This window comes from Dromiciops gliroides, chromosome 2, assembly GCF_019393635.1.
Source record: "Dromiciops gliroides isolate mDroGli1 chromosome 2, mDroGli1.pri, whole genome shotgun sequence".
NCBI classification, from domain to species: Eukaryota; Metazoa; Chordata; class Mammalia; order Microbiotheria; family Microbiotheriidae; genus Dromiciops; species Dromiciops gliroides.
In genome coordinates, this window is record NC_057862.1 from 147,209,401 (window position 1) to 147,235,996 (window position 26,596).

The 26,596-nt window shown below is 42.6% G+C and overlaps 1 protein-coding gene across 2 annotated transcripts in view; it reads right to left on the reverse strand.

Moving 5' to 3' along the window:
* Window positions 1–855: 855 nt before the first annotated feature.
* DAPK2 (death associated protein kinase 2) overlaps window positions 856–26,596 on the reverse strand; it is a 187,749-nt gene continuing 162,008 nt past the window's right edge. The window contains exons 9-12 of one of the 2 annotated variants that reach the window (XM_043985910.1): window positions 25,935–25,980; window positions 9,863–9,952; window positions 9,648–9,731; window positions 856–1,812 (exon numbers count right to left, since the gene is read on the reverse strand). In XM_043985910.1, the coding sequence (XP_043841845.1) occupies window positions 1,732–1,812; window positions 9,648–9,731; window positions 9,863–9,952; window positions 25,935–25,980 (301 nt within the window). In that variant the 3' untranslated portion in view covers window positions 856–1,731. Of the gene's footprint in view, window positions 1,813–9,647; window positions 9,732–9,862; window positions 9,953–22,327; window positions 23,043–25,934; window positions 25,981–26,596 lie in introns of those variants that run through there. The other variant, XM_043985909.1, reaches the window with a different exon arrangement.

The window sequence follows — 26,596 nt, forward strand, 5'->3', positions numbered from 1 at the left end:
TTGTAAACCTGGAAACATAAAAACACAAGCTACCATCTGTTCCCCTAAGAGGGCAGTGTAGGGAGTATAGGGAGAACACTGGGCTGGGAGTCAGAAAACCTGGATTATGGGTCCTGCTCTCTACTATTGACTAACTGAGGGGATTTAGGCAAATTACCTTTTCTCTTTAGACCTGTTTCCTTGTCTGCAAAATGAAAGAGCTGGACTAGAGGACATCTCAGGGCCTTTCTGGAAGCAAAATGCTATGCCTCTTTGGACAGGACTGGAAACTCGAGATAATCAGACCATAATTCCCCTGTCAAACTGTACTAATGATCACAGATCTTCAAATGGCAAAAGGAGAGCTGTCTCTGTCCCCAATTCCTTCCTTCCATTTATATTGTCCCTTTCATTCCTTCTCTCTTCCAATTTTCTTCTTCCTTAGTTCCCTCATTCACTTTCTAAAACTTCTCTTCTCTCTTCCCCCCCAACTCAACTCCCCTTCCTCCTCCACTTCTTAATTCCTCTTTCTCTATCCCTCTCAGATCTTCTCTCCCTTCTTCCTTGTTCTGCACTTTCATTGGCTCTCCTACCTGGGTTCCAGTCAAACTGAGTTGGAAGGCTGGGTCCAAATATCTCTGTGTTTGTTTTTGTTTTTATTGCAAAGAGATCTCTAGCTGTGTGGCCCACTCTCTTCCTGAACCTCCACCTCCACCTTCTTTGAAGACTCACTAATGCCAGCCTTGGAAGGAATGGCCCGGATGTTTGGAGAAGGCTTACTATGCTGCTCATTCACGCCCTCAGGCTGAATGTGAGCATGAATATGAGTTCAACATGCAACAGATTTAAAAATTTTTTTAAATTGTTTTCTTGATCTTTTTCCTGATCCCTGAAGGCCAGAGGCTGCCATCTTCCCATGGTGGCCACCAAACGAGGTCTCATTTCACTCCCATGCCCGATACCCACAAGAAAGCCATTTATGGACAGATTCCCCTTCTGTGTTACAGGCCCTTTTCATGCAGGCCTTAACCCCCAAATTTTCTCAGTTTTTGCCCTCCCATACAACCTTGTCCAAACTCTGTGGATCAGCAGGATTTCCTCCCCTATTTCTCTGAAGATCGCTTATCTTAGAATAATCAGTCAGTTGAACCAAATGGAAATCCAATAATTCTTCTCTTCCAGGAATAGGATTCCTTGGACCTCCATTATTCTTTCTGCCTATAAATCATTTCTCATTAATGTTCTGAATCCAATTGCACTGAAGAACGCGTCTACTTTTAAAGATGACGCACAGGACTTAAAGATGCCTAGGAATACTCCTCAGCTCTCTCAGCAGTCCAGTAGACTCCTCTTTACTTGTGGTGCCTTATGTGAATAACACCAGGTTTAAACTTGAAAAATAAAAATAAAAATCCCACAAAGGCCCATAGACCTTACCCATTGGTTCTGAGGGTTGGCAAACTGGTGTTTGCCAACAATTAAGAGCTTTGGGTTCTTAAGCAAAGGCCTTGATTGGCTCAGAGCTTCAACAGGAGGACACCTCCAGAACCTCTTAAATCTTCCTCCCTTCGAAAGTCTTCTTAAGAGAGTAAGCACCTTGGATGCTCCCTCTCAAAGGCTCAGAGACTTAGAAAACCAGGGTGCTGGTTGTGATCGGGGCCCATGAATGTCCACAGATTGTAAACCACGCTGGGATGGTGGAGTTCTCCAAAGGGACCTGCATTTCCCTCCCAGGAGAGGAGCTGGGCTAGATTAGGAAGTGCTGCTTCTCCTCCTGGGGTGAAGCACTTTCCTCTTGACGATATCCTCCTCTGTGTCACTCTCACAATTCCTCTGAAAAAGAGCAGGAGAAGGTGTCATATGATAGAAAGAGGTCACCTTTACATAATGTGATAACTTAGTGGGATAGCTGGTACAAGAATCGTGACCCCTACTTTATAGATGGCCAAACAGGAGCTCTAAGTAGTGATATGCTTCAGGTTGTACGTGGGGACAAGGCCAAGACTTGAACTCAAAGCCAGTATCCTTTCTCATCCACCATATTGCTTCTCTGGGCTATTCCTCTTTGGTTAGAGGTATTAAGCCAGTGGTATGAAATGGGAAGGTGGACCCAGGGAAGGCTGCTGTTGCTGTTATCTTGACATCCTGCTTAACCCTATGACTCTGTAAGACCAACTGGGCTAGGGGGGCAGCTAGGTGGCGCAGTGAATAAAGCACCGGCCCTGGATTCAGGAGTATCTGAGTTCAAATCCGGCCTCAGACACTTGACACTTACTAGCTGTGTGACCCTGAGCAAGTCACTTAACCCCAGTTGCCTCACTAAAAAAAAAAAAATTTTTTTAATTAAAAATAAAAATGAAAATTACAACTGAGGTGAACAAATGCTATGATCTAGTTACTGCTGCTTGCTGCTGTCTCACGCATAGTCACTACACCTTGGATAAATGGAGAAATTTGTTGGGAACAATGTTCATGGGTGGCTAGGTTTGCTGAACCTACCTTCAAAGCTGCTGTATCATTTAAAAGCCTAATTAGGAACCATGACCTTTTGACCATATACCTTGATATAGTCTGATATGGGATTAAACAGAATCACAGATTTTTTTTAAGAGCTAGAAAGTCCTTTAGAATTCATCTCCTCCAGTCTTCCCATTTTACAGTTGAGGAATGGAGGCTCAGGGACAAGTAACTTTCCAAAGGTCACAGAGCAGCTGGGACTAGAATGGGGGTGCCTTGGCTCCTTTCTTATTTTATGTTTTTGTTTTTACTATAGACCATTTGCTCTGCGTTGGTAAGCATCAGACATGCCACCCTCTGTGGCCTTTGGATCTCTCAAATGACAACATATTAGAAGGACTTCTGAAGGTCAATATGATGGTCTGGAAAGGTCTCTCTGGCTTCTTGACCTTTGTACATACCATCCACCATGCTTGGAATGCTCTCTCCATCTCTACCTCCACTGGGGTTCAAGATACCTCAGGTTCCACCTCCTTTAAGAGTGAATTCCGGGGCAGCCAGATGGTACAGTGGATAGAGCACCAGCCCTGGATTCAGGAGGACTTGAGTTCAAATTCGGCCTCAGACACTTGACACTTACTAGCTGTGTGACCCTGGGCAAGTCACTTAACCCCAATTGCCTTACCAAAAAAAAATTTTTTTTAAAAGAGTGAATTCCCCCAGTTGTTAACATTTCCTCCCCATCATTGTGTATTTATCTTGTATGTGAACTATACGTTTTTTTTTTTTGGTGGGGCAATGAGGGTTAAGTGACTTGCCAAGGGTCACACAGCTAGTAAGTGTCAAGTGTCTGAGGTCAGATTTGAACTCAGGTCCTCCTGAATCCAGGGCCGGTGCTCTATCCACTGTGCCACCTAGCTGCCCCTATATTTTTTAAAAAATCTGAACATGTTGATCTCCTCAAGCTCTTTGAGGGCAAGGGCTGTCTCACCTCTGTTTTTGTATCCCTTGGTGCCTAATACAGTGCCGGACACATGGTAAATACATAATAAATTCTTGCTGATTGATTAATGTCATTCATTTACACCCAGGTGAAAGTCAAATGAGGTGGTTTGACTTTCTCAGATGCTAAAATTTAGCAGACTAGCTCAGTTTGTTGCCAACTAAACTGGCAGAGAGCCACGATCAAGCCACAGGGTTCCTCTCCACTGCGGCAATGGGGATCCACTGAGCACACTGAGTTGAGAACACCATTAAGTCCAAATGCCTAGTCCAGGATAGCTAGAAATTTGGAGAATAGATAATAGGACTCTCTTTCTTAACAGGGCTCAGGTCTGGACTTTTGAAGAAAGTTATGATACATTTTTTCCCCAAGAATTCTTTAAAACTATTTTTTAAAAAAGGACAATTTTTTAAAAACAGCCGCTTGAAAAAAAATGTTTAGGAGAGAAAAATACTAAAATATTTCATTTGAGCTTCTGCATGACTAGGTGGTGTAGTCAATAGAATGCCTGACCTGGAGTCAGTAAGAACTGAGTTCAAATTCAGCCTATGATAGTTACTATCTGTGTGACCCTGGGCAAGTCACTTATTCCTGTTTGCTTTAGTTCCTTCATCTGTAAAATGAGCTGGAGAAGAAAATGGCAAACAACTCCAGTATCTTTGCCAAGAAACCTCCAAATGGGCTCACAGAGACTGAACAACAAGAAAATGGCTGAACAAGGGACAGAGGAGCCATACTGGAGCCTTAATCCAATTGTATTTTCATTTGGGTTAAACTGATTTAATCTCATTAATATCGAGCTGGTACATTTGAATATAATACAAAGCTCTTAAAAAGAAGGTACCAGTTCAGGAAAATGTCATTCTGGAAATGAGAAACTAATTGTCATGATGGCCTCATTTAATGCTTCCAAACAAACTGGTCTATTATTATTTTATTTATTTGGGGGGAAAAAATTCAATCTAGAAAAACTAGATAAACACATTTCTGAGAAGCCATCAATATCTGCAACAGATGGGAGGGTCCCAGAGGCTAACTGTGCAGGATGACTGAACAGGAAGATGAACTATTTAGAAATGCCCGAGGAATGACAATGATTTAGGAAAGGGTAGATTCTTTTCAGTTAAAGTCTGGCAATTTCTCAGTATCATAGGCATACAAGTCAGGCTTTGTTAAGCACCTACTATATACCAAGCACTGGAGAGAAAATGAAAAAAAAAAAAAGTCCTTGCTCTCTTTTTCTTTTTTCTTTTGCGGGGCAATGAGGGTTAAGTGACTTGCCCAGGGTCACACAGCTAGTGTCAAGTGTCTGAGGCTGAATTTGAACTCAGGTCCTCCTGAATCCAGGGCCGGTGCTTTAGCCACTGCGCCACCTAGCTGCCCTAAAAGTCCTTGCTCTCAAGGAACTCACAGTCCAATGGGGGAAGACAACATACAAACAATTATGTGCAAACAAGATATAGAAAGCATAAATTGGAGATAATGGAGAGAGGGCACTGGGATTAAGGGACATTGGGAAAGGCTTCTTGTAGAAGGTGAGATTTTAGCTGGAACTTGAAAGAAGCCAGGGAAGCCAGCAGGTAGAAATGAGGAGGGAGAGAATTCCAGGCACAAAGGACAGCCAGTAAAAATGCCAAAATTTGGGGGCAGCTAGGTGGCGCAGTGGATAAAGCACTGGCCTTGGATTCAGGAGGACCTGAGTTCAAATCCAGCCCCAGACACTTGACACTAGCTGTGTGACCCTGGGCAAGTCACTTAACCCTCAGTGCCCTGACCAAAAAAAAAAAAAAAATGCCAAGATTCAGGGAGATAGAATGTTTTGAGAAACAGAAAGGAGGCCAGTGTCACTGGATCTAAGACTATATGATCAGGGGAGAGAGGAGGGAATATAAGACATAAGAAGCCTGGAAAAATAAGAAGATTTTAAAGGGCTTTGAACAGCAAGCAGGGTATTTTATATCTAATCCTGGAGGCAATAACAAGCAACTGGAGTTTATTGATTAAGGGGATGACATGGTCAGACCTACACTTTAGGAAGATCAATTTGATAGATGAATGGATGGTGGACTGGATGGGGAGAGACTTGTGGCAGAGAGACAAACTAGCAGGCTACCAAAATAACTGAAGCATGGAATTATTTCTTGGGAGAGTATCAGAGGAGAGAATGCATCATATTCCAGAGATATTATAAAGGTGAAATCGACTGGACTTGGCAGCAGTCTGGATATGAAAAGTAAGAGAGAGTAAGGAATAGAGGAAGATACGTAGGTTCGAAACTTGGTGATTATGATTAGGAAGATAGTGGTACCCTCATGAACAGTGAGAAAGTAAGGAAGAGAGGAATGTTGGGGGGCTAGAAAATGAGTTTAGTTTTAGACATGTCAAGTTTAAGATGTCTATAGTACCTCCAGTTTAAGACATCCGACAGGCAGCTGGAGAAGAGACTATAGGTCAGCAGAGAGGTTACAGCTAAATAAGATTTTTTTTTTGGTTTTGTATTTTGGTTTTGTTTTGTTTTGTGGGGCAGTGAGGGTTAAGTGACTTGTCCAGGGTCACACAGCTAGTAAGTGTCAAGGGTCTGAGGCTGGATTTGAACTCAGGTCCTCCTGAATCCAGGGCCAGTGCTTTATCCAAAAGGAATTTCTTTCTTTCTTTTTTTTTTTTTGTTTTGTTATATAAGATCTTTAAATCATCAGCACAGAGATAACAATTGAATCTGTGGGACCAGAGAAGTCAAATGTAGCTTACAGTCTGCACTGCCACGTGGTGTATTCATGCAGTCTTGTCCCTGAACTGGCCAAATGGAAATCTAGGCTTATGATCAACTTGATCTAAGTGAACCTTGACCCTTTAAGATCCTTTAAATCTATGATCCTAAGACTCAAGCTATACAATAACAATTTTAAAACAATTCATATGTTTTTCTTTTTTTTATTTGGGGGTGGGATGGAAGTATAGTTAGCAAACAAAAAAAAACAAAGGAAAAGAAAGGAAAAGAGGACCACTGAAGCAGTTTTAAATGCACAGAAGACTACAGAAGGTAGTTCAAAAGGAAACACAAACAGCAGGGCAGCTTTGAAAATAACATTTTGAATTTATTATATTTTTAAGAAGCAAGCTGTACATAATAGATATTCCTATTCTCACATAAAACCCTTTTTACTGTTCTACGTTGTATATGGAAATGCTATTTTTTGTGTTTGTCAAATATTGAATATAAAATAAGATACTGAGGCAACTAAAAAAACCCACCAATTCAACCTTGCTTAATAGCCTATTTCCAACACGACTATTATATCCTACCCATCTATCTTGTTTCTTCCATTGCCTGGGTAGTGATTCCACCCCTGCAATGGATCACCCCAGAACCCGAGGTTTCAATAAACAATTCATTTAATGAAAATATATTCAAATACCCCAACTGTCTGCAAAACAGTTAAAAAGTAGCCCACAAGAAGGAAAAAAGGAAACAAAAAGCTTCAGTGAGGAGGATAGAAGCAAAAAGGTAAGGATGCCAGACTTTGGGAGGTAATGGACTTTAATTTTTTAATTTTAATTATTATTTTTTTTTTTACTGAGGCAATTGGGGTTAAGTGACTTGCCCAGGGTCACACAGCTAGTAAGTGTTAAGTGTCTGAGGCCAGATTTGAACTCAGATACTCCTGACTTCAGGGCCGGTGCTCTATCCACTGTGCCACCTAGCTGCCCCTGGAGGTAATGGACTTTAATTCCTCTCCTAGGTGCAGTAGATAGAGCACTTGCCCTGGAGTCAGAAGGACCTGAGTTCAAATCCAAACTCAGACACTTACTAATAGGTGATCCTGGGCAAATCACAAACCCCATTGCCTCTCCTCCACCCAAAATAAAGAAAGACTCTCCTTGTTCAAAGGGCCTATTACTGGGTTGCAGATAGATCTACCTAGGAACAAAACTAACTCAGATGTCCCCCTATAACCCTGGCTGTGGTTGTAGAAGTGTGGGGGATTGATTTCTCCATTTCTATCACTCTTCTGGCCTAAAACACCAAATGAATTATAAACTTCTTAAGGATGGGGGCTATACTTTGGTGTGTGCATTATATTGATGTCTTTTGTTTTTTCATTCTAGTTATTTCCAGATATATCTATCACACACACACAGATCTACCAAGTCTGACAGCACATGCAACATGAATGTTCCAACACAAATAGAGCATGGTAGAAATTTCTTGGGCTTTTCTTTTTCTCTTGGGCAAAACTTAATTATCCTAAAAGATGTATTGAAGAATCTATGAGTAGGAAGCCACTTTTTTCTTTTCTTTTCTTTTCTTTTTTTTTTCTTTTTTGGTGATGGAAGCCATTTTCAAAGACCATCTAATATAATTTACCCCTGACCTAGAATTTCTTCTAAAACATCTCCAACAAACATAAATTAAGGCTGGAATGGACCTTAGAGATCATATAGTGCAATACCTCTCCTTTTTACAACAGAGGAAACTGAGACCCCAGAAACTGAAACGAATCACTTAAGGTCATTTAGATGGTAATGTCCTGGAAACTTACCACATGACCAAGTCAGATCTATAAATGTGAACCCTTAGGTCAATAAAATAAGACCTTGGGCAAAATGGGGATGATTTCTCTTAGAAGCTCCTTCTACTTAAGGCAGCTAGGTGGTGTAGTGGTTGAAGCACTTGGCCTTGGAATCTGGAAGACTCATCATCTTCCTGAGTTCAAATCTGGCCTCAAACACTTACTAGCTGTGTGACCCTGGAAAAGTCACTTCACCTTGTTTGCCTCAGTTCCTCATCTGTAAAATGAGATGGAGAAGGAAATGGCAAAACTTTTATAGTATCTTTGCCAACAAAATTCCAAATGGGGTCACGAAGGGTCAGACATGATTGAAAAATGACTGAACAGGGCAGCTAGGTGGCATAGTGGATAAAGTACTGGCCCTGGATTCAGGAGGACCTGAGTTCAAATCCAACCTCAGACAATTGACACTTACTAGCTGTGTGACCCTTGGCAAGTCACTTGACCCTCATTGTCCTGCAAGAAGAAGAAGAAGAAGAAGAAGAAGAAGAAGAAGAAGAAGAAAAAGAAAGGAAGAAAGAAAGAAAGAAAAAAGTCAGGGGTTCTTAAATTGGGGTCTGTGAACTTTTAAAAAAACGTTGAGGGGCAGCTAGGTGGCGCAGTGGATAGAGCACTGGCTCTGGAATCAGGAGTACGTGAGTTCAAATCCGGCCTCAGACACTTAATACTTATTAGCTGTGTGACCCTCAGCAAGTCACTTAACCCCAATTGCCTCACTAAAAAAAAAAAAATGTTGATAATTCCATTTCAATATATTTGGTTTCCTTTGTATTCCTATGTAGTTTATTTAATGCATTTTAAAATATTATCTGAGAAGGGATCTATAGGTTTCAGCAGACTCCCAAAGGGGTTTATAACACAAAAAAGTTTAAAACTCCCTGGGTAAATCAATGCTATGCCTTTTAAATGTGATTACTTAATACTAGTTGAATGTCCTAACACTTATCAATACTGGTAGAATCAACATTACATTATCTAGTTGTTCTATGAGGGACTTTTAATCCTAGGATTTTTCTCCCTTTGATATCTGGGATGCTTATAAGATATGCTCCATTTCTTTGCTCCTCCCCATCACTCTGGTTAGTGGGGGTCCAAGAAATAAAGATAAAGACAAAAATAAATAATACAAATACTCTGGTTCTGGGTACTCCTACTCCTGACTGGATCACACAATCCTTTCATGTTATCTTACAACCTTTTCACGAACCTGACTTTGGCCAAAGTAAAACTTTTTATCATCTGTTGGCCAACGTTATCTGTTAATGAACCTCAATGAACTTGGCATTCCATCCCATCTGCTTTTGCTCTGGTCATTCCATAGGCCTAGAATCAACTCTCTCCTCAACTCAATGACTCTTTGAATCCTTGAATTCCTCTAAGATGCAGCTCAGTCGCCATCTCCCATGGAAAGCCTTTGATGATTCCTCTTAGTATTTAATTTCTCTTCTTTCCCAAATTATATTATGTATGTATTTACTTGTCTGTTTAAATGTTGTTGCTCATCAGCCCTCCCTCCTCCCCACATGTAAACCCCTTGAAGGTAAGGGATGTTGTTTTTCCCTTGCATTGTCTTTTTATCCATAGGGCCACAGTAGCCACTTGATAGAAGCTTGCTGATGAAGGGAATGAATACATACCAAATCGTTTTCCTGCTTCAAATGGACCTTTTTCATCAGGGAACGGGTAAGGTGGTTACACAGTGAGACAATGCTAAATGAAAGCTGGGGCCGGAAGAGAGGACACACAAAAAAGAAACTGTGAGAAGAAAGTAATTTAGAGCCCAAGAGAAACCTCCCACATACCACCCTTTTCTGCCATGAAAACTCTGGGTGAAGCCCATTGGCCTTCATACCTTCCACCGCCTTCGGACGTACTGCTTTTTGAAATTTTCCAAGTTGACAACTGATTCCCTCCGGACCATGGCTTGCCGATTATCCACTGGCTGCAAAACAAATACAAACTGTGGTTATTTCTGGGCATTTTTTGAGGTTCTCTTTCCTTGCTTTCCAAACCCCTAGAAGCAAGAGGCACACTGATTTGTGCTGGGGTTGCACAGTATGAATGCATTGCTCAATTCTTATATTTCCTGGCTTCACCAGGGGTTCAGAGCATAAGCTTGATGGCGAAGCAATCCAGTTTCAGATTTGTCAGCTGTGAAGGTGATACGTCCTTGCTCCTTTGGCTGATCTAGTATTACCATAGTAGAAAAAATGCCGACAGAGACTCTATGCTCCAGGCTCCACTGTGGCTGGCAAAATCCCAGCTGCTCCTGGGGCTACGGGCAGGATAGTGGAATGAGATTTCAGCATCACAGTGTGTGGCAAGGGTCAGCTGATAGCATTTACATAATGGCACAAGATCTGTAGTAGGGTCAGGAAAGAAAAACATGAACACAATGGAAGAGGGGGCATACTCAAATGGCTGTGTTGTTTCTCAATATTCAAATGTAATGGAAACGTGGGCACCATCTAAAGGGAACAGGAATGGAGTTCAAGCCCTATGGTGTTTTGAATGTCTTTGAAACACACTGCTCCAAGTCAAAGCACTCGGTTTGGAAGCAATCTTGGCTCCATCTCATAGTTCGAACTTGAGCTCCTCTGGCTCTCAGTTTCCTTATCTGTCAAAAGGAATATTGTATTAGAAGGTCTCTAAGGCCCTTTCCAGTTCGAAATCTATAATCCTATGATGCTCTAAGTCTCATCATTTCCTCCAGGTCTCTGAGTATTCCAGGCTGTATAGTATCCTTATCTATAAAGTGAGGAGGTTATTCTAGAGTCTAGCTTCTTAAACTGTGGGTCTTAACCCCATATGGGGTCGTGTCAGGATTGTGAAAAATTTGGCAATAGTAAAAGGCTATGTATACCTGTTTTTATATCTATGTACCCAGGGTCCCATAAACATTTCTCAGGTGAAAAGGGGTCACAAGTGGGAAAAGTTTAAGAAGTCCTGATCTAGAAAATTTTTGTGTGTTATTTACCCCTTTGGCAGTCTGGGGGAGGCCTTGGAGTCCTCAGAATAATATGTTTAAATTCATGAAACACATAGGATTACAAAGGAAACCAACTGTATTGAGGTAAGGATGTAATTTTTTTCCCATCCAAGTTCAAATACCTCCTGAAATCTATCTACCAATATCTTAGACGTCTGTGGATCCTAAATTAAGAATTCTTGGTCTAGGTAATTTTTAGGCCCCTTAAAGTCTCAACTCTATGATGCCATAAACTATGCTAGTCTGCTACTCAGTTCAACACAACATAGTATTCTGTGCTGCTCTCTGTTTATGTCATAAGGATAAATCTTTATCTGTTTCTAGTTGACAAGCCCCTCAAGGTTTGCTTCTCTCCTCTCTCTTCTTTCCTTGTTCCCTTCCCCCTCAGCCCTGCATAGTGCTGGGCCCACAGCAGAGAAACAATCAGAATGATAGATTGGCATCAATTGGCAGGAAGACCCTGTCATGCACCCCTGAACAGTCCTTTGGGGAGGCCCTTGATGCTGTGGACAATGTGGCTGGTGGGCCGACTATAATGAGAAGACACCACTCTGAGACTTCCTTAGCTGTGCCCTATATGCCACAGTCACCTTCTCAGGGAGCCCCCACAGTGGGCTGCTATTTAAGAGTTTTTCTTTCTTTTTTGGGGGGGTGGGGATTTGAGGCAATTGGGGTTAAGTGACTTGCCCAGGGTCACACAGCTAGTAATTGTTAAGTGTCTGAGGTCGGATTTGAACTCAGGTCCTCCTGACTCCAGGGCTGGTTCTCTATCCACTGCGCCACCTAGCTGCCCCGAAGAGGCTTCATTGGGAAATGGAGAAGTGGAAAGGGAAGAAATGTAAGGGTTACTTTCTTTTGAGGGGCCAGAAAGAGGGAGTGGCGGGAAACAGCATGACACAGATTTGGAGTCAGAGGACCCGGATTAAAATCCTGGTTCTGCTACTTAATACTTTGGTCAAATGATTTAACATTTCTAGACCTCAATTCCTCATTTGTCAAATGAGGAGGTTGTTCTAAGTGACCTCTCAGGTCTCTTCCAGAATACAATCTAAATCCATGACCCTATTAAACTATGAACTTCTTGAAAACAGGATTGGTCTTTGCATCCCCAACACTTAAGAGTTTGTTGTTCAGTCATTTCAGTTCCCACTTTCTGTGACTGCATTTGGGGTTTTCTTGGCAGAGATACAGGAGTGGTTTGCCATTTCCTTCTCTAGTTCATTTTATAGATGAGGAAACTGAAGCAAATGGGGTTAATTGATTGCCCAGGGTCATGTAGCTAGGAAGTATCTGAAGCTGGATTTTAACTCAGGAAGATGAGTCTTCCTGACTCCAGGCCCAGAACTTTATCCATAACACCACCTATTTGAGCAGTGTTCTGCATATAGCAAATGTTTAATAAATGTTTTTCATTCATTCATTCATTCATTCATTCATTCATTCATTCATTCATTCATTCATCCATCCATCCATCCATCCATCCATCCATCCATCCATCCATCCATCCATCCATCCATCCAATGATCCTAGATTACTCTTCATAAAGACACTGAAGAGAATAGAGAAGAACTTCTGAAGATCAACCTAAATATTTTTATCTATGATGTGGTTAATTGGAAAAGCTGAACAGATACAAAAGTATGAATATTTCTAAGAAAAAATAATAGTAACAACAATAATAATGCCTAATGCATGTTTATAATCAGTCAATAAGCATTTATTAGGCACTTACTCTGTGCCAGGTAGGGGTGGGGGGGTGCAGCTAGGTGGCACAGTGGATAGAGAGCTGGACCTAGAGTCAGGAAGACTCATCTTCTTGAGTTCAAATATGGCCTCAGACACTTAGTACCTGTGTGACCCTGGGCAAGTCACTTAACCCCATTTGCCTCAGTTTCCTCATCTGTAAAATGAGCTGGAGAAGGAAATGGCAAGCCACTCCTGTATCTCTGCCAAGAAAACCCCAAATGGGGTTACAAAGAATCAGACATGACTGAACAACAAGAGGGTGCCAGGCAGTGTGCTAAGGACTGAGGATACAAAGAAAGGAGAAAAAAATGTACCTGCTCATAAGGAACTTATGGTCCAATGGCCATAAGAATACTTACTCATGGGGGCAGCTAGGTGGTGCAGTGGATAAAGCACCGGCCCTGGAGTCAGGAGGACCTGAGTTCAAATCCTGCCTCAGACACTTGACATTTGCTAGCTGTGTGACCCTGGGCAAGTCACTTAACCCTCATTGCCCCACCAAAAAAGCAACAAAAAAAGAATGCTTACTCACAAGAATGCCATAAAGATAACAGTGCAAGTATTTTAAACATCTATTTTACAGATGTGAAAAAGAGGCTCTGACCTGTTCAAGGCAACACAGCAAGTATGAAAAAAATGACTGCACATGTACAGGGTCGGGGAGATGGGACTGTTTGTGTGAAAAGACCTGGGAATCTTTAATGGATTTCAAGCTTGAAATGAATCAGAAGTGTGATCAGGAACCAAAGAAGCTAACCTAGGCCAATCTAATAAAAGCCAATGAGGTCAGCAGCACAGCTGTGTTTAGCTCTGAGGAGACTAAGTGAAAAGGCATTAGAGTATAGTCAGGACACCTCTGTGATGCAGTGGATAGAGTGCTGGGCCTAGAATCAGAAAGACTTATGTTTCTGAGTTCAAATCTGGCCTCAGACACTTACTAGTTGTGTGACCCTGAGCAAGTCACTTAACCCCACTTGCCTCAGTTTCTTGATCTGGAAAATGAGCTGGAGAAGGAAATGGCAAACTGTTCCAGTATCTTTGGCAAGAAAACCCCAAATGAGGTCATGAAGAGTAGGACATAATTTGAAAACTACCAAGCAACAAGAAGAATGTAGTCAATAGGGAGATAGATTTAGAATCAGGAAAACCTTGGTTCAAAGTCCTGCCTGATGCATATTTATGTTACCCTGGGCAAGTCACCTATGTTCCCAGAGCCCCAGGCAACTAAGAATACAAATTTCAGAGAAAGTACCAATTTGCACTGGTAATAAGAGCTAGCATTTATATGGTACTTTAAGGTTTACAAAGCACTTCCTAATATTATCTCATTTAATATTCACAACAACCCTGAGACATAAGTACTATTATTATCCCCATTTTACAATTAAAGAAACTGAGGCAGATAGGAAGTGATGTGACTTGCCCAGGGTCACAGAACTAGTAAGTTTCTGAGGTGGGATTTGAACTCAGGTCTTTCTGACTCCACATCCAACACGATCCACTGAACTACATAGTTACCTGAAAGTTCTTCTCCAGGAACTTTAAACATTGATGAAATGGGACAACAAGAATGACAACAAAAATTGTAGGTTGGATCCTGTCCAGAGGAGAGTGACCAATATGGCGAGGGGACTCAAAACCTTGCCATATAAGGACTGGCTGTAAGATATAGGGATGCTTATCCTGGAAAAAAAATCAAGGTTTGGAGACAATAGAACAGCTATTTTCAAGAATTTGAAGAGCTATGATGTGGAAGAAGGATTGGATTTGCCTCATCAGATTGTGCAATTAGGAAGGAGTTGACTTGAAGAGATGCATTTTTAGATTCATATAAGAAAAAAACACCTTCCTAATAATTAGAGTTGTCAAAAAGTGGAATGGGAGGCCTGGAGGAGTGGTCAGTTGCCCATTCCTGGCAATCTTCAAGTTGAGACTGAAAGATCACTCATTATAGATATCATGGAAGGCATCCATTAGATGAGATAACCTCTGAGCTCCCTTCAACTCTTAAGATTCCATGATTTAAAAAAATTAGTGGAGAAAGGGAAATAAAAATCCAAGGAAGACAATACAAGAAAATGAGGAGTACTCAGGGAAAGGAAAGACCAAATTCCAGTCTTCCACAAAGGGCATGCTCATTATAGTATCCGTACCTTCTAGTTCTCCCACCGCCACCCAAACCCTTTATATCCTTCAAGGCCTGGCTCATGTCTCACCTCTTTCATTTCTCACCAAACTGAGTATCACATTATAGATTTGTCTTACCACCTACACCCGAGTCCAGAGAGAAGTTGTGACGTGGCCAAGGTCTTACAGGTAATAATAGTTCAGACAGTTGTTTCCTCATAAAGGAATGTAAGCTTCTTGAGGGCAGGAACTATTTTATTTTTTGTCTTTGTATGCTCAATAATTAGCCCACTAGAGTAGGGTTTCTTAGTTTTCCTTTGTGTCATGGACCCCTTTAAGTCCCCCCTGCCCCTTAAAAATCCTTGTTGACTGATTAAAAATAACTCCAGTGTTTGGGAGCTGTTCACACCTGAAGCTCATGTGTCTGAACAAAGAGAGTAAAGGTTTGCATCACAGGACTGGGATTAAAAGGTGTGTGCTCACACTCACGTTGACGTATTGTGTGCATAATCTTTGCTCAAGATCAGGCCTCAGGATCATTGCATCACAGGCCTAGAACTTTTGGAAGGGGCCCAAGAAGCTATTTAGTCCAAAGCTCTCAGTATACAGATGAGGAAACAAGCCCAGGGCAGGTGCTCTTTACCTGATTTCTTTGAATTCTTGCCTGATCACAGATTTGTGTCTTTTGCTTGCTTCTCATCTCATTAGCAATGCATTGCCTACCTATTCATCTATTTCCCAGATGCCTCTCCAATCATGGGCCCCTATTTAATTTGTGGTCCATGTTTATTATTCCATTCACTGATCTTTTTTCTTTCTCTGTATAACCTACCTCTTTCTCTCATCCTTTGGGAGCTGAGACTTGACTGCCAAGACTTTCTTCTCTGGCTAGGCCAGCCTTACTTACACTGTACCTGTGGGAGCTCAGAGAGCATCAGTCTAAACTTCCAGCTGGCCAGTCAAACAAAATAACCTCCTTAAGGACTGGGACTGTTGCTACTTCTTCTAGAAGGCCTAGCATATTCTGGGCACAAGGCAGCAACCCAAAAGAACTTCATTGAACTGTTAAGCCTACGCCAAGGAATGAAAATATGTTTCACTCTCTGTTGCTTGCCATGGACAGAACCAAGGTCATTCCCTTCACTCCTCTTGCAAAAGAGGACACAGAGAGCTAGATGGCTTCTAAGCACCCCAAGGGATCAGCCTTAGACTGTAGGGTCCTGGCAATGCCAGGAATTGCATTTGTGTCTCCAGTGCCTGGCACATAGTGGTACCGGACCTTCAGTCAGGAGGACCCAAGTTAAAATCCTGTCTCAGATACTTACTAGTTGTGTGACCTTGGGTTAGTCACTTAACCTGTTTGCCTCGGTTTCCTCAGCTGTAGAATGGAGATAATTATGGAACCTACCTCCCAGGGTTGATGGGGCAGCTAGGTGGTGTGGTGGATAGTAATGACCCTGGAGTCAGAAGGACATTGAGTTCAAATCTGACAGACATTTGTGACTCTGTGTGACCCTGGGCAAATCACTTAACCCTGTTTGTCTCAGTTCCTCATCTATAAAATGAGCTGAAGAAGGAAATGATTAACCACTCCACTCACTATATTTGCCAAGAAAACCCCAAATGGATTCATGGAGAGTAGGACATAACTGAAATGACTCAACAACAATCCAGGCTTGATTTGAAGGCCACATGAGATAAAACTGTGAAGAATTTTGCAAATCTTAAAGGTGATATACAAATGCTAGCTCACCTAGTTATAATTTATCAATATATCTTTTTTTGTGGGGCAATGAGGGTTAAGTGACTTGCTCAGGGTCACACAGCTAGTTAAGTGTCAAGTGTCTGAGACCGGATTTGAACTGAGGTCTTCCTGAATCCAGGGCTGGTGCTTTATCTACTGTGCCACCTAGCTGCCCCCTACATATCTTTTTTAAAAGGCATAGAAAGGGATCTGTGGCAGCCTCTGCCTTGGCTACCCAGGTCCCTTTTGTCCTGATCATGGGATATTTGTACCTTACTAGGGCAGCATAAGAAGCCAAATAAATCTCTAATTAGTGGAGGAAGGGATTCCAGAAGAAATTTTGGCAGAGGGATGTAGAAACCTTCCTGTTATCCTTTTGTTATCACTCTTCCTTTGGAGGAGCAAAGAGTCAGCAGCTTGGCCCCTCCATCCTCAAAGGTTCTATGCTCCTTTAGTGTATACATCCCCACAGCAAAATCCCTGGTTGATGTGCAAAATTCCAATGAATCCTCACTAGAAGAGGGATGGTAGGTCTACTACCATGGAAGACATTAAGGACATTCTGACTTAGGTGAAGAATCAGGGAATTGCTAAATTATTTTCAACAAAGGGATATCTGCTGAGATGAGAGAGGGGGATGATGGAGGGAGGGAGAAACAGGAAAAGAGAGAGAAGAAGGAGAGGGAGGGAGGGAAAGAGGGAAAGAGAGACAGAGAGAGATGGGGGGGAGAGGAGAGAAGAGAGAGAGAGAGAGAAAGAGAGAGAGAGAGAGAGAGAGAGAGAGAGAGAGAGAGAATGAACAAGAACAAAGTGGAGAAATCAGTGACTTCTTGGCCTCTTCTAGTCAATTGTCCGCCTCTGTTTTTCTTTTTTTTCTTTTTTTTTTTTTTTTTGCGGGGCAATGGGGGTTAAGTGACTTGCCCAGGGTCACACAGCTAGTAAGTGTCAAGTGTCTGAGGCCGGATTTGAACTCAGGTCCTTCTGAATCCAGGGCCGGTGCTTTACCACTGAGCCATCTAGCTGCCCCCCGCCTCTGTTTTTAAATATCCAAGTGTTCACTTTGCCATTTTTGCCTCAGAAGGTAGATCAGAACGTAGTCATGAAAACTATCCTTAGAAATGGTGTAGCACTAAGCATTTCAGTCCTAGGGGTTGAAAGGTTACTCCCTATCTCCCTCTGTCTCTCCCACAACTCAGCCCTGGGTCGTATGGTCTTGTCACCCCTAAGACCTCCAGTGGGGTTCGGGGAGAAAAGTGGAAATTCCAACCAGATGGCTCAAGCTTGTTGGCAGTCCTTGGAAAAGGTGGAAAGAACTGAAAGCACAGAAACTCATGGCTAAGATAAGATTTGAGATTTCACAGGTATGCCTATCTTTAAGAAAAGGTAACACAAGACTGTGAAAATTAGAATGTATACAGCAAACTGAGGAGTCATAGTTTAAAAAAATAAAATTCTTCACAACGGTGCGGTGCCCACACACCAAACACAGCTTTGGACGGATTCTTCCTGAATATTCTTAAAAGTCACAAGTCCTCAGTGATTTCCGAGAGGGAAGCAAGCAGCCTTCTGGGGGCTCTCAATGATACCTCCAAATAGTCTCTTCCATCTCAAGAAAGACAGCGAGAAGTTTTCTAGTCTGGACACTCCATCTCTGGTCCTCTGAGCTTTGCCCTTGATTCAGCGGCAGCTGTTTCTTGCCAGGAGATGTACTGAGAAAACCACAATCAGCTCCTTTCCTTGTTCCCTGAATCCTTCAGACAGGGACCTTCTTTAGCTCACCCAGTTGGGAGCTGCTTGATAACCAATGAGTCAGGGAGAGATTCATCACATCTCCTCTAAGTTTCCTGAAAGGTAGCTCCAAGTCCCCATGTGCTGGGGGGCTCGGGATTATTTTGTTCAGGATTGTGGTGATTCCAAGTGTAATGGTGTCACCAGTGTTTCAATGTGAGCCCAGAGGGGTAATTCCATTCCCTGATCCACCACTGATCTGGGAGCTGAAGCCAGCTTGTTCCAGTCCCCAAAACCAACTGTTAAATTTTTTTCAGTATGAGAATTTATGCCTTAGAAATATACAAACACTATAAATCAGGATTTGATGGACTACTTTGTTTATTGTGTAGACTTGAGAAAAAATGGAGAAAATATTAATAATGCAAATTAATCTTAAAGGTGTGTCTTGCCTATACTTTCTTTTTTCAGAGACTATTGTTAAACGTTTACTAGAAGTACTGCTGACTGGGAGCCAAGAGATAGCTAACCAGTTGTGGGACCCTAGAAAAATGACTTCACCTTTCTGGGCCTTGGTTTCCTCCTTTTTAAAATGAGAGGTTAGAGAGTAACTGGTTCCTACATACATTACCTCAGTTGATCCTCACGACAACCCTACAAGCTAAGGATATGGCCGGTATTATCCTCATTTGACAGATGAGGGCGCTGTGGTCCAGTGTAGTTCAGTAATTTGCCCTTGGTTCCTTATACAACTAGTAATGTTCGGAGGCATAATTTGAACCCGGGTCTGTCTTGTGTCCAAGTCCAGGACTCTTTCCATAAGATCGTATTGTCTCTCAGAGCAACACAGAGCAGTGGAAAGAACTCTGACTTTCAAGATAGAGAATCTAAAATGGAGAGACTCATTTTTCTGAGTTCAAATCCACTTTCAGACACTTACCAACTGTGTGACCCTGGGCAAATCACTTAACCCTATCTACCCCAGTTTCCTCACCTGTAAAATGAGCTGGAGGAGGAAATGGAAAATCACTCCAGTATCTTTGCCAAGAAAACTCCAAATGGGGTCATGACTGAAACACAACAAACTTATGAAGCACCCTAGTCAAATCACATCTAGAGGATTATGGCCAATTCTGTCCCAAAAGTCTTAGTATAGTTTTCAGTCCTGAATCGGTAAGGCATTTTGCAAGCCTTATTGTGTCATTTATATGTGTGTGTGTGTGTGTGTGTGTGTGCATCAGATATCATAATTATTATTATCAGATAAATGTCTGAAGAGCTGTTCCATATAAGAGAATACTGTGGATTCTTTTCTACTTGGCCCCAGAGGTCAAGTCTATCAAAATGGGGAAAAAAATGTTAGAGGGACATGTTTAGGCTTGTGTAAGGAAAATCTTCCTAATCATTAGAATTATCCAAAGGTAGAATTGGTGAATGGGCTGTTTCAGGAAGTAGTGGATTCCCTGTTATTTGAAGACTTTAAAAAAAAAAAAAAAGGCTGGATGACCACTGGGGATGGTACAGAGGTGATTCCTGTTCAGTACAGTTGGGATCTATATAGTCTCTTCCAAGTTTGAGATTCTGTTCCTTAGTAGATTTCTTTTCTTTATTTCTTTATTTTGGTTTGTTGTTAGTTATACTGGACTTAGCAGGATTAAAATTCTGTTGGGTGAACTAATCCTACTCTAGCACTTACTTACTGTCAGTCTGATTCATTTGACACTTGTCATGTAGCTACTGCCTTGCATCGATGTCAATGTTTCTATGTACAAGTCTTCCTTCCTCAGTAATCTGTGCTACAAAGTGCCTAGCATATATTAGTTACCTAATTAACAATTGATTGAAAGATTCCCTCTATCAGGGACAGATGGGAATCAGACTTCTAGGTGCTATGGTCATTATATTAGATCGTGAAGGCATCATACCAGCTCACATTTAGATAATCAACAAATAGTTATTGAGGACCTATATTGAACCTTAGGTTTATAAGACACTTTTCTCACAGGAAGAACTGTGAAGTAGGTAATTGGATGTATTATCATCCCATTTTACAGACAAAGGTCATGGAGAGAAGTGAAATGATTTATCCAGGGTCATAAAGTTAAAATGCCAGCCAGGATTTGAACCCAGCTCTCCTGACTCTGGATTCATCTCCCCCCCAGCCCCAATATATCACGCTGTCTCAAGGTACCGTTCATTATGATGATTCCCAAGGTTTCCAGAGCTGTAGACCACAAAACTCACTGTGAAATTCTCACATCAGAAAGAACCACAAGTCCCTATGAGCAAGGAGAGGGGACCTTTACCCCCTTCGGTCTGGTCCTCAGCTGAACTTTGGGGCTATGATCTAGTATGTAGGAAAAGATTAAGGGCCAGATATTACTTGACTCATCATCTTCTTCCTAACCTCCTCTTACAGATCAGTAAGATGGGACCCCATCCTTTCGTTCCCTCCTCAAACTCCACACTCCAGTGATACAATGGCCTTCTGGCTAGTTCCTCTCAGAAGACACTCCATCTCCTGTCCCTGGGCCTTTTCAGAGCTTGAACCCCATGTTCAAAATGTACTCACACCTCCTGCCCACCTCCTGGCTCCCTTTAAAGTCTCAGCTCAATTCCCACCTTCTGCAAGAAGCCTTTCCTGGTTCCTGCCCCATGCAATGTCTTCCTTCTAAGGTTATCTCCAGTCTTTACTACACACATCTTGTATGTTCATGGTTGTGTCCCCCATCAGAAGGTGAGCTCCCTGAGTGTGGGGACCCTTGTTTTGCCTTTCTTTGCATCTCCAGATGGGAGCATGGTGCCTGGAACATAGTAAGTGCTTAATAAATGCTTCTTGACTCCCCTTGTTGCTTTCACTGCACACAGTGAAAATGAATGAATGAACAGTTCCTGGGCAGTGACCCATACAGATGATGCATCTTCCAAAACATTCAAATTTCCCTGGGAAAAAAATATATGTCAATATTCTGCCTGTAGGCTCCTTGGGGGACTATTATTTTCCTTTTTTGGGTATCTTTAGCCCTTAGCTGGTAAGCACTTAATAAATGTCTGTTAACTGATTTACTGTTTCTAGGCACCTATTTAAAGGAATGTTACATCCCCAATTAGAATACACAAGCTCCCAGAGACGATTTTTTTGTCTTTCTTTCCATTCTTCTCCCTCCAACTTAGTGTCTGGCATACAGTAAGTGCTTAATAAATGCCTATTGACTGACAGTGATTGTATGCACCTATTTAAATAAATGTTGCCTGCCCCATTAGAATATACAAGCTCCTTAAAGGCAGAGACAACTTTTTGCCTTTCTTTGCTTCCTCTTATTCTCGTCCCTGCCCTGTCCCCCAGTATAGTACTTGGTACACAGTAAGTGCTTAATAAATGTTTGTTTACCCACTGACTTTTAGGATGCTAGGGCTCAGGAGTCCTGGGCTGACTTCTGGCTCCTCATCTGTCACAAAGGCATAAAATAATAACAGCTGCTCCTCTTCCTACTTCACAGAGTTCTTGGGAGAGCTAAGGGGGAGGGGAGGTTCTGAAAGGGGGTTCTGCAAAAAAGCTAGAAGCTCCATTAGATGCCCCGAGGCATTCCTTCCTCCAGCCTACTTCACACTGAACCCTCACAGAGAGTAAGTAAATAAGCACCTCACAAGTAATGGTAACACAGGCTAACATCTAGAAACTGTGAGGGGAGTAGGTGGTAAACACAACAGGGCCACAGGCACGTCATCACTCAGGGTTTTGTAGTGAGGGTCGTGCCCTCTCTTATACTCTCCAAGCTGCCTCAGCAGTGCCCTAATGTGCTTCCAGTACAGACTGAAAAGGAGTGGAAGATGTGTTGCTTTGGGGGAGGTAGGGGGAGGGAGGGAACATAATCTGCATCACTAATTAGTACCTGCAATTTCTGATTCAGTGCTAGGGTGAGGAGGCCAGCCTGAAAGGGGATGGGGGATGGGGGGGTGGGGGGTGGGAGGGAATGGAAGACGGCTGGAACAATTCCTCTCTGCCGCAGTAAGGATCCCAGCAGCAAGACAATTGAGGACGTGCGTCGGCAAACCAATTAGGCTCCATTACTGGCTAGATTCTGTAACCCAGAGCTTCAAACCTGCAAGGAAGTCTTCGCTGCAAGACCTATTTAAGAGTTCCATTAGTGACTCATTCACATCTCTATTGACGACGGAGCCAAGACCCCCTTCACCTCCATTCTCTTGCTGGAAATCGCTCATGAGGTCTTGTATCCATCTCAGGTCCTGGGCAAGTTCCTGCCTTAGAGATTCATACTGAGCCCCAAGCTGAGTGTATTTGCCAGCGACACTCCCCAGGTCAGAGCCCATGGCCTGGATGTCTTCCCGCAGGGCCTTCTTCATGGCCTCCACCTTTCGGTACTCATACTTGAGCTGGGAAAGGCTATAGCGAGTGTTTTCGCTCTCCCCTCGGTACCAGGCCTCCTTCTCATTATAGATGGACACCAGAGCCTCCACGTCATCCTGGAGGGAGTCGTGGGCCGAGACCAGCTTGTTGCAGCCACGCTCGGCCTCTGCCACGTCTTCCACCATGCGGGCAAAGCGCTCAAAGTTGACGTAGGTATTGTTGCGGGGCATGCTAGAGTGGCACTTGATGGTGTATTCTCTCAAACGCTTGGTCTTCACCTGGGGGGGCTCCGTCTTCCTGTGTTCGGGGACTTTGGTCTCTCCTTTCGACTGGTGAGCATTTGGACAGAAGAACCAGAGTATTAATTGGGCACGTGCAGGGAGAGTCAGGCACAAGGCAGGCCAAGGACTCACACTCTTGAGCATTTCCTGCATGCAACGGACTCTGGGAAAGGCAAGGGCATAGAAGTACCCAGCATTCCCCAAGACCAAATGGAAAGGAATAAGGAGTGGATTTGAAGATGGGGAGGGGGGGGCCATGCCCTGCATATCCACTACCAGAGAAGTCAACTCATCACTCTCAGTAATGAGGACCCTCCCCCAGGTACACACAAAGTGGCATCACTATTACTGGTAGTTCAGGCTCCCATGGGGTCCCGGGACTGCTCAGTTCTTATAGTCATGCAAAGATCAGCAAACTCGATCATGAGATGCTCACACAAGCAAGCAGCCTGCAGTTAAAAGGCAACAACTCATTCAAGGACCAGAGCAAACACAGCTTTTTCAAATGTAAGCTTGAGGGCTTTATTTTCTTTCCTGAATACCTAGTGCCTTGTACTTTAGGGATGAAGACTGGACCAGGGATTGCATTGTTATAGGAAACTCCAGGGTGAAGAAGAAATTCTCTTTACTCATACAGGTTGGCCCTTCCTCTAAAATTTATGTCCTTCTTCTTCCTCTTCTTCTTCTTTTTTTTTTTTTTTTTTTTTTGGTGGGGCAATGAGGGTTAAGTGACTTGCCCAGGGTCACACAGCTAGTAAGTGTCAAGTGTCTAAGGCCGGATTTGAACTCAGGTCCTCCTGAATCTAGGGCTGGTGCTTTATCCACTGCACCACCTAACTGCCCCCTGAAATTTATGTTCTAAAGAGTTTTGTCTAAGCATTAAGAGGGATCAGCAGGGGCAGCTAGATGGCGTAGTGGTTAAAGCACCGGCCCTGGATTCAGGAGTACCTGAGTTCAAATCCGGCCTCAGACACTTGACACTTACTAGCTGTGTGACCCTGGGCAAGTCACTTGACCCCAATTGCCTCACTAAAATTAAAAAAAAAAAAAAGAGGGATCAGCAGCAGGATCTGAACCTTGGTCTTCCTGTTTTGGGGATGGTTCTCTATTAACCATAACACCTTGCCTCTCAGACTTGTACTTGGCAGGCATTTAATAAATGTTGATTGGATTGAATTGAATCACAAAATTAATGATTATATGTGGATTGATTCAAAAAGAGTAGCTATGGGAGGCCTTTTTTTGTGGCGCATTGTGTACTCACAACCAAGCAACAAAAACAAGGCAGCATGCTGGATAGGAAAGGTGATCACCTCAAAACAATTCCCACCTCTGCACATTTGCCCTGAGTGGAATGTCCTACCTATTTCTCCTTCACTTTTCAAAATCCAACCTCTTAAGAACCAGCCCCCAAAACCACCCCCTCCTTGAAGCTATGCCGGACTATTCTAGCTCTATATTGATATTCCTCCCACAAACTTTCATAACACTTACTATCTTTTGTTATTCATTTAGCACATATACAGCCTTGTATGACTGCAGCTGGGGATACAATGGATAGACCATTGGCCCTGAAGTTGGGAGGACCTGAGTTCAAATATCATCCCAGACACTTACTGGCTGTGTGACTCTGGGCAAGTCACTTAACCCCAATTGCCTCAAACATCTGGGGCCATCTCCAGTCATTCTAATGTATATCTTGCCACTGGACCCAGATGGCTCTGGAGGAGAGAAAGGTTGGTGATCTTGCACAGACCTCTCTCACTTAAATCCAAAGTCATGATCCTCTTGGAGAACAAAGGACAAACAACAATAAGCTGTGTGACCTTGGGCAAGTCACTTAACCGTTTGCCTCAGTTTCCTCATCTGTAAAATGAACTGGAGAAGGAAATAGCAAACCACTGCATGGTTGCTAGATGCCAGCATAACCCTTAATCACAGAATCGTAGAATGTTACATCTCCAAGGGAACTTGGACACCATCTCATTTTACAGATGAGGTAAATGAATTCTAGTGATGTGAGTGACTTGCTAGAAGTCACATACTTAATCTATGTCAAAGGTAAGGACTATCTTTGACACACTCTCCCAACTCATTTCCCTTTCTACTTTGCTATAGTGCAGTTCTCTTTCAACAAAGACTACTTGGAAGGGTGACCACAAAGGTAATGGGCAGGAATTCAAAGGGCCAGCATCTTTGGGGGGGGCAGAATAAGAAAGGGGTAAAGAGAGAAAGGATTGACAAGAGGTCAAGTTGTTTCTGCAATGCTAAGGCCTGCCTGGGTTTCTTCCTTCAGTCTTCAGTCTTCAGTCCAAGAACACTGTCTCCTGTGGTCTTTTCTCATCTACCTTTAGGGGTACATGCTTCTCACTACTCAAAGGGCAGCCAGTTTGGGTCAGGAAAAAGAGAGGAAAGGAAAAGAGGTATGCTACTGGTTTCAAATATGTCAAACCTGTGGGATGAGGTATAAAATGTAGATCATTTTTTAAAAACTGGCATTGGCATTAGGATTATTATGAAACATTGATTTTTTACTTTAAGAAGGAAAGATGACCCAAAGTTCTTCCTGTCCATGAGCTCTCTATGCAGTGGTCCCAAATGAGGAAATTCCCATTTGCATTTGTTTTGTTGTTTTCCCTCCAAATGAGGTTCATAATCTTCAATGAATTGGCAAAGTAAATTAAATTAGCATCAGCTCATTCTAATAAATTATGGCATTCTGGTTAGCTGGTGTCTAACACTCACTAGAGTTGAGTACAGCACAAGAAAGCCTGGTATTGAAGGATGCATCAGATGAGTAAGCAACAGATTCTGAATGGGGGTAAAGTGTGTCTCAATCTTGAGCCACACTACAATTCTGGTAACTGAGCAAGAGGAGTTCAAGTTCACTCACTGAAAAAAAAAGCGTCACACGCACTTATGCATCACATCTGTCCTTACCATGATCCAGGGATGAGTGAGTGCTTCTTGGATTGTGAGCCGTTTCCTGAAGAAGGGACAAAGAAAAGTTTATGAGGAAAGTATCTGCTTACAACACACTCCCCACCTAATGTTTACAGAAATTAAATTTTGCCTCTTTCAATTGTTGTTATTCAGTTGTGTATGGCTCTTCATGACCCTGTGGACCATAACATGCCAATACTATCTATAGTGTTTTCTTGGCAAAGATACTGGAGTGGTTTGTCATTTCTTTCTCTAGTGGATAAAGACATCTTTTGGGTTTTTTTTTGGTGAGGCAATTGTGGTTAAGTGACTTGCCCAGGGTCACACAACTAGTAAATGTCAAGTGTCTAAGGTCAGATTTGAACTCAGGTCCTCCTGAATCCAGGGCTGGTGCTCTATCCACTGTGCCACCTAGCTGCCCCTTCTTTCTCTAGTGGATAAAGGTAAACAGGTTAAGTGACTTGCCCAGGGTCACACAGCTACTAAATATCTGAGACTAGATTTGAACTCAGGTCAACTAGAGCCCTGATAATTAAAATCTTGGGGAATGGAATGCAGGATCAAAGCCTATGAAGGTACTGGCCCTGGAGTCAGGAGGACCTGAGTTCAAATCTGATCTCAGATACTTACTAGCTGTGTGACCCTGGGCAAGTCACTTA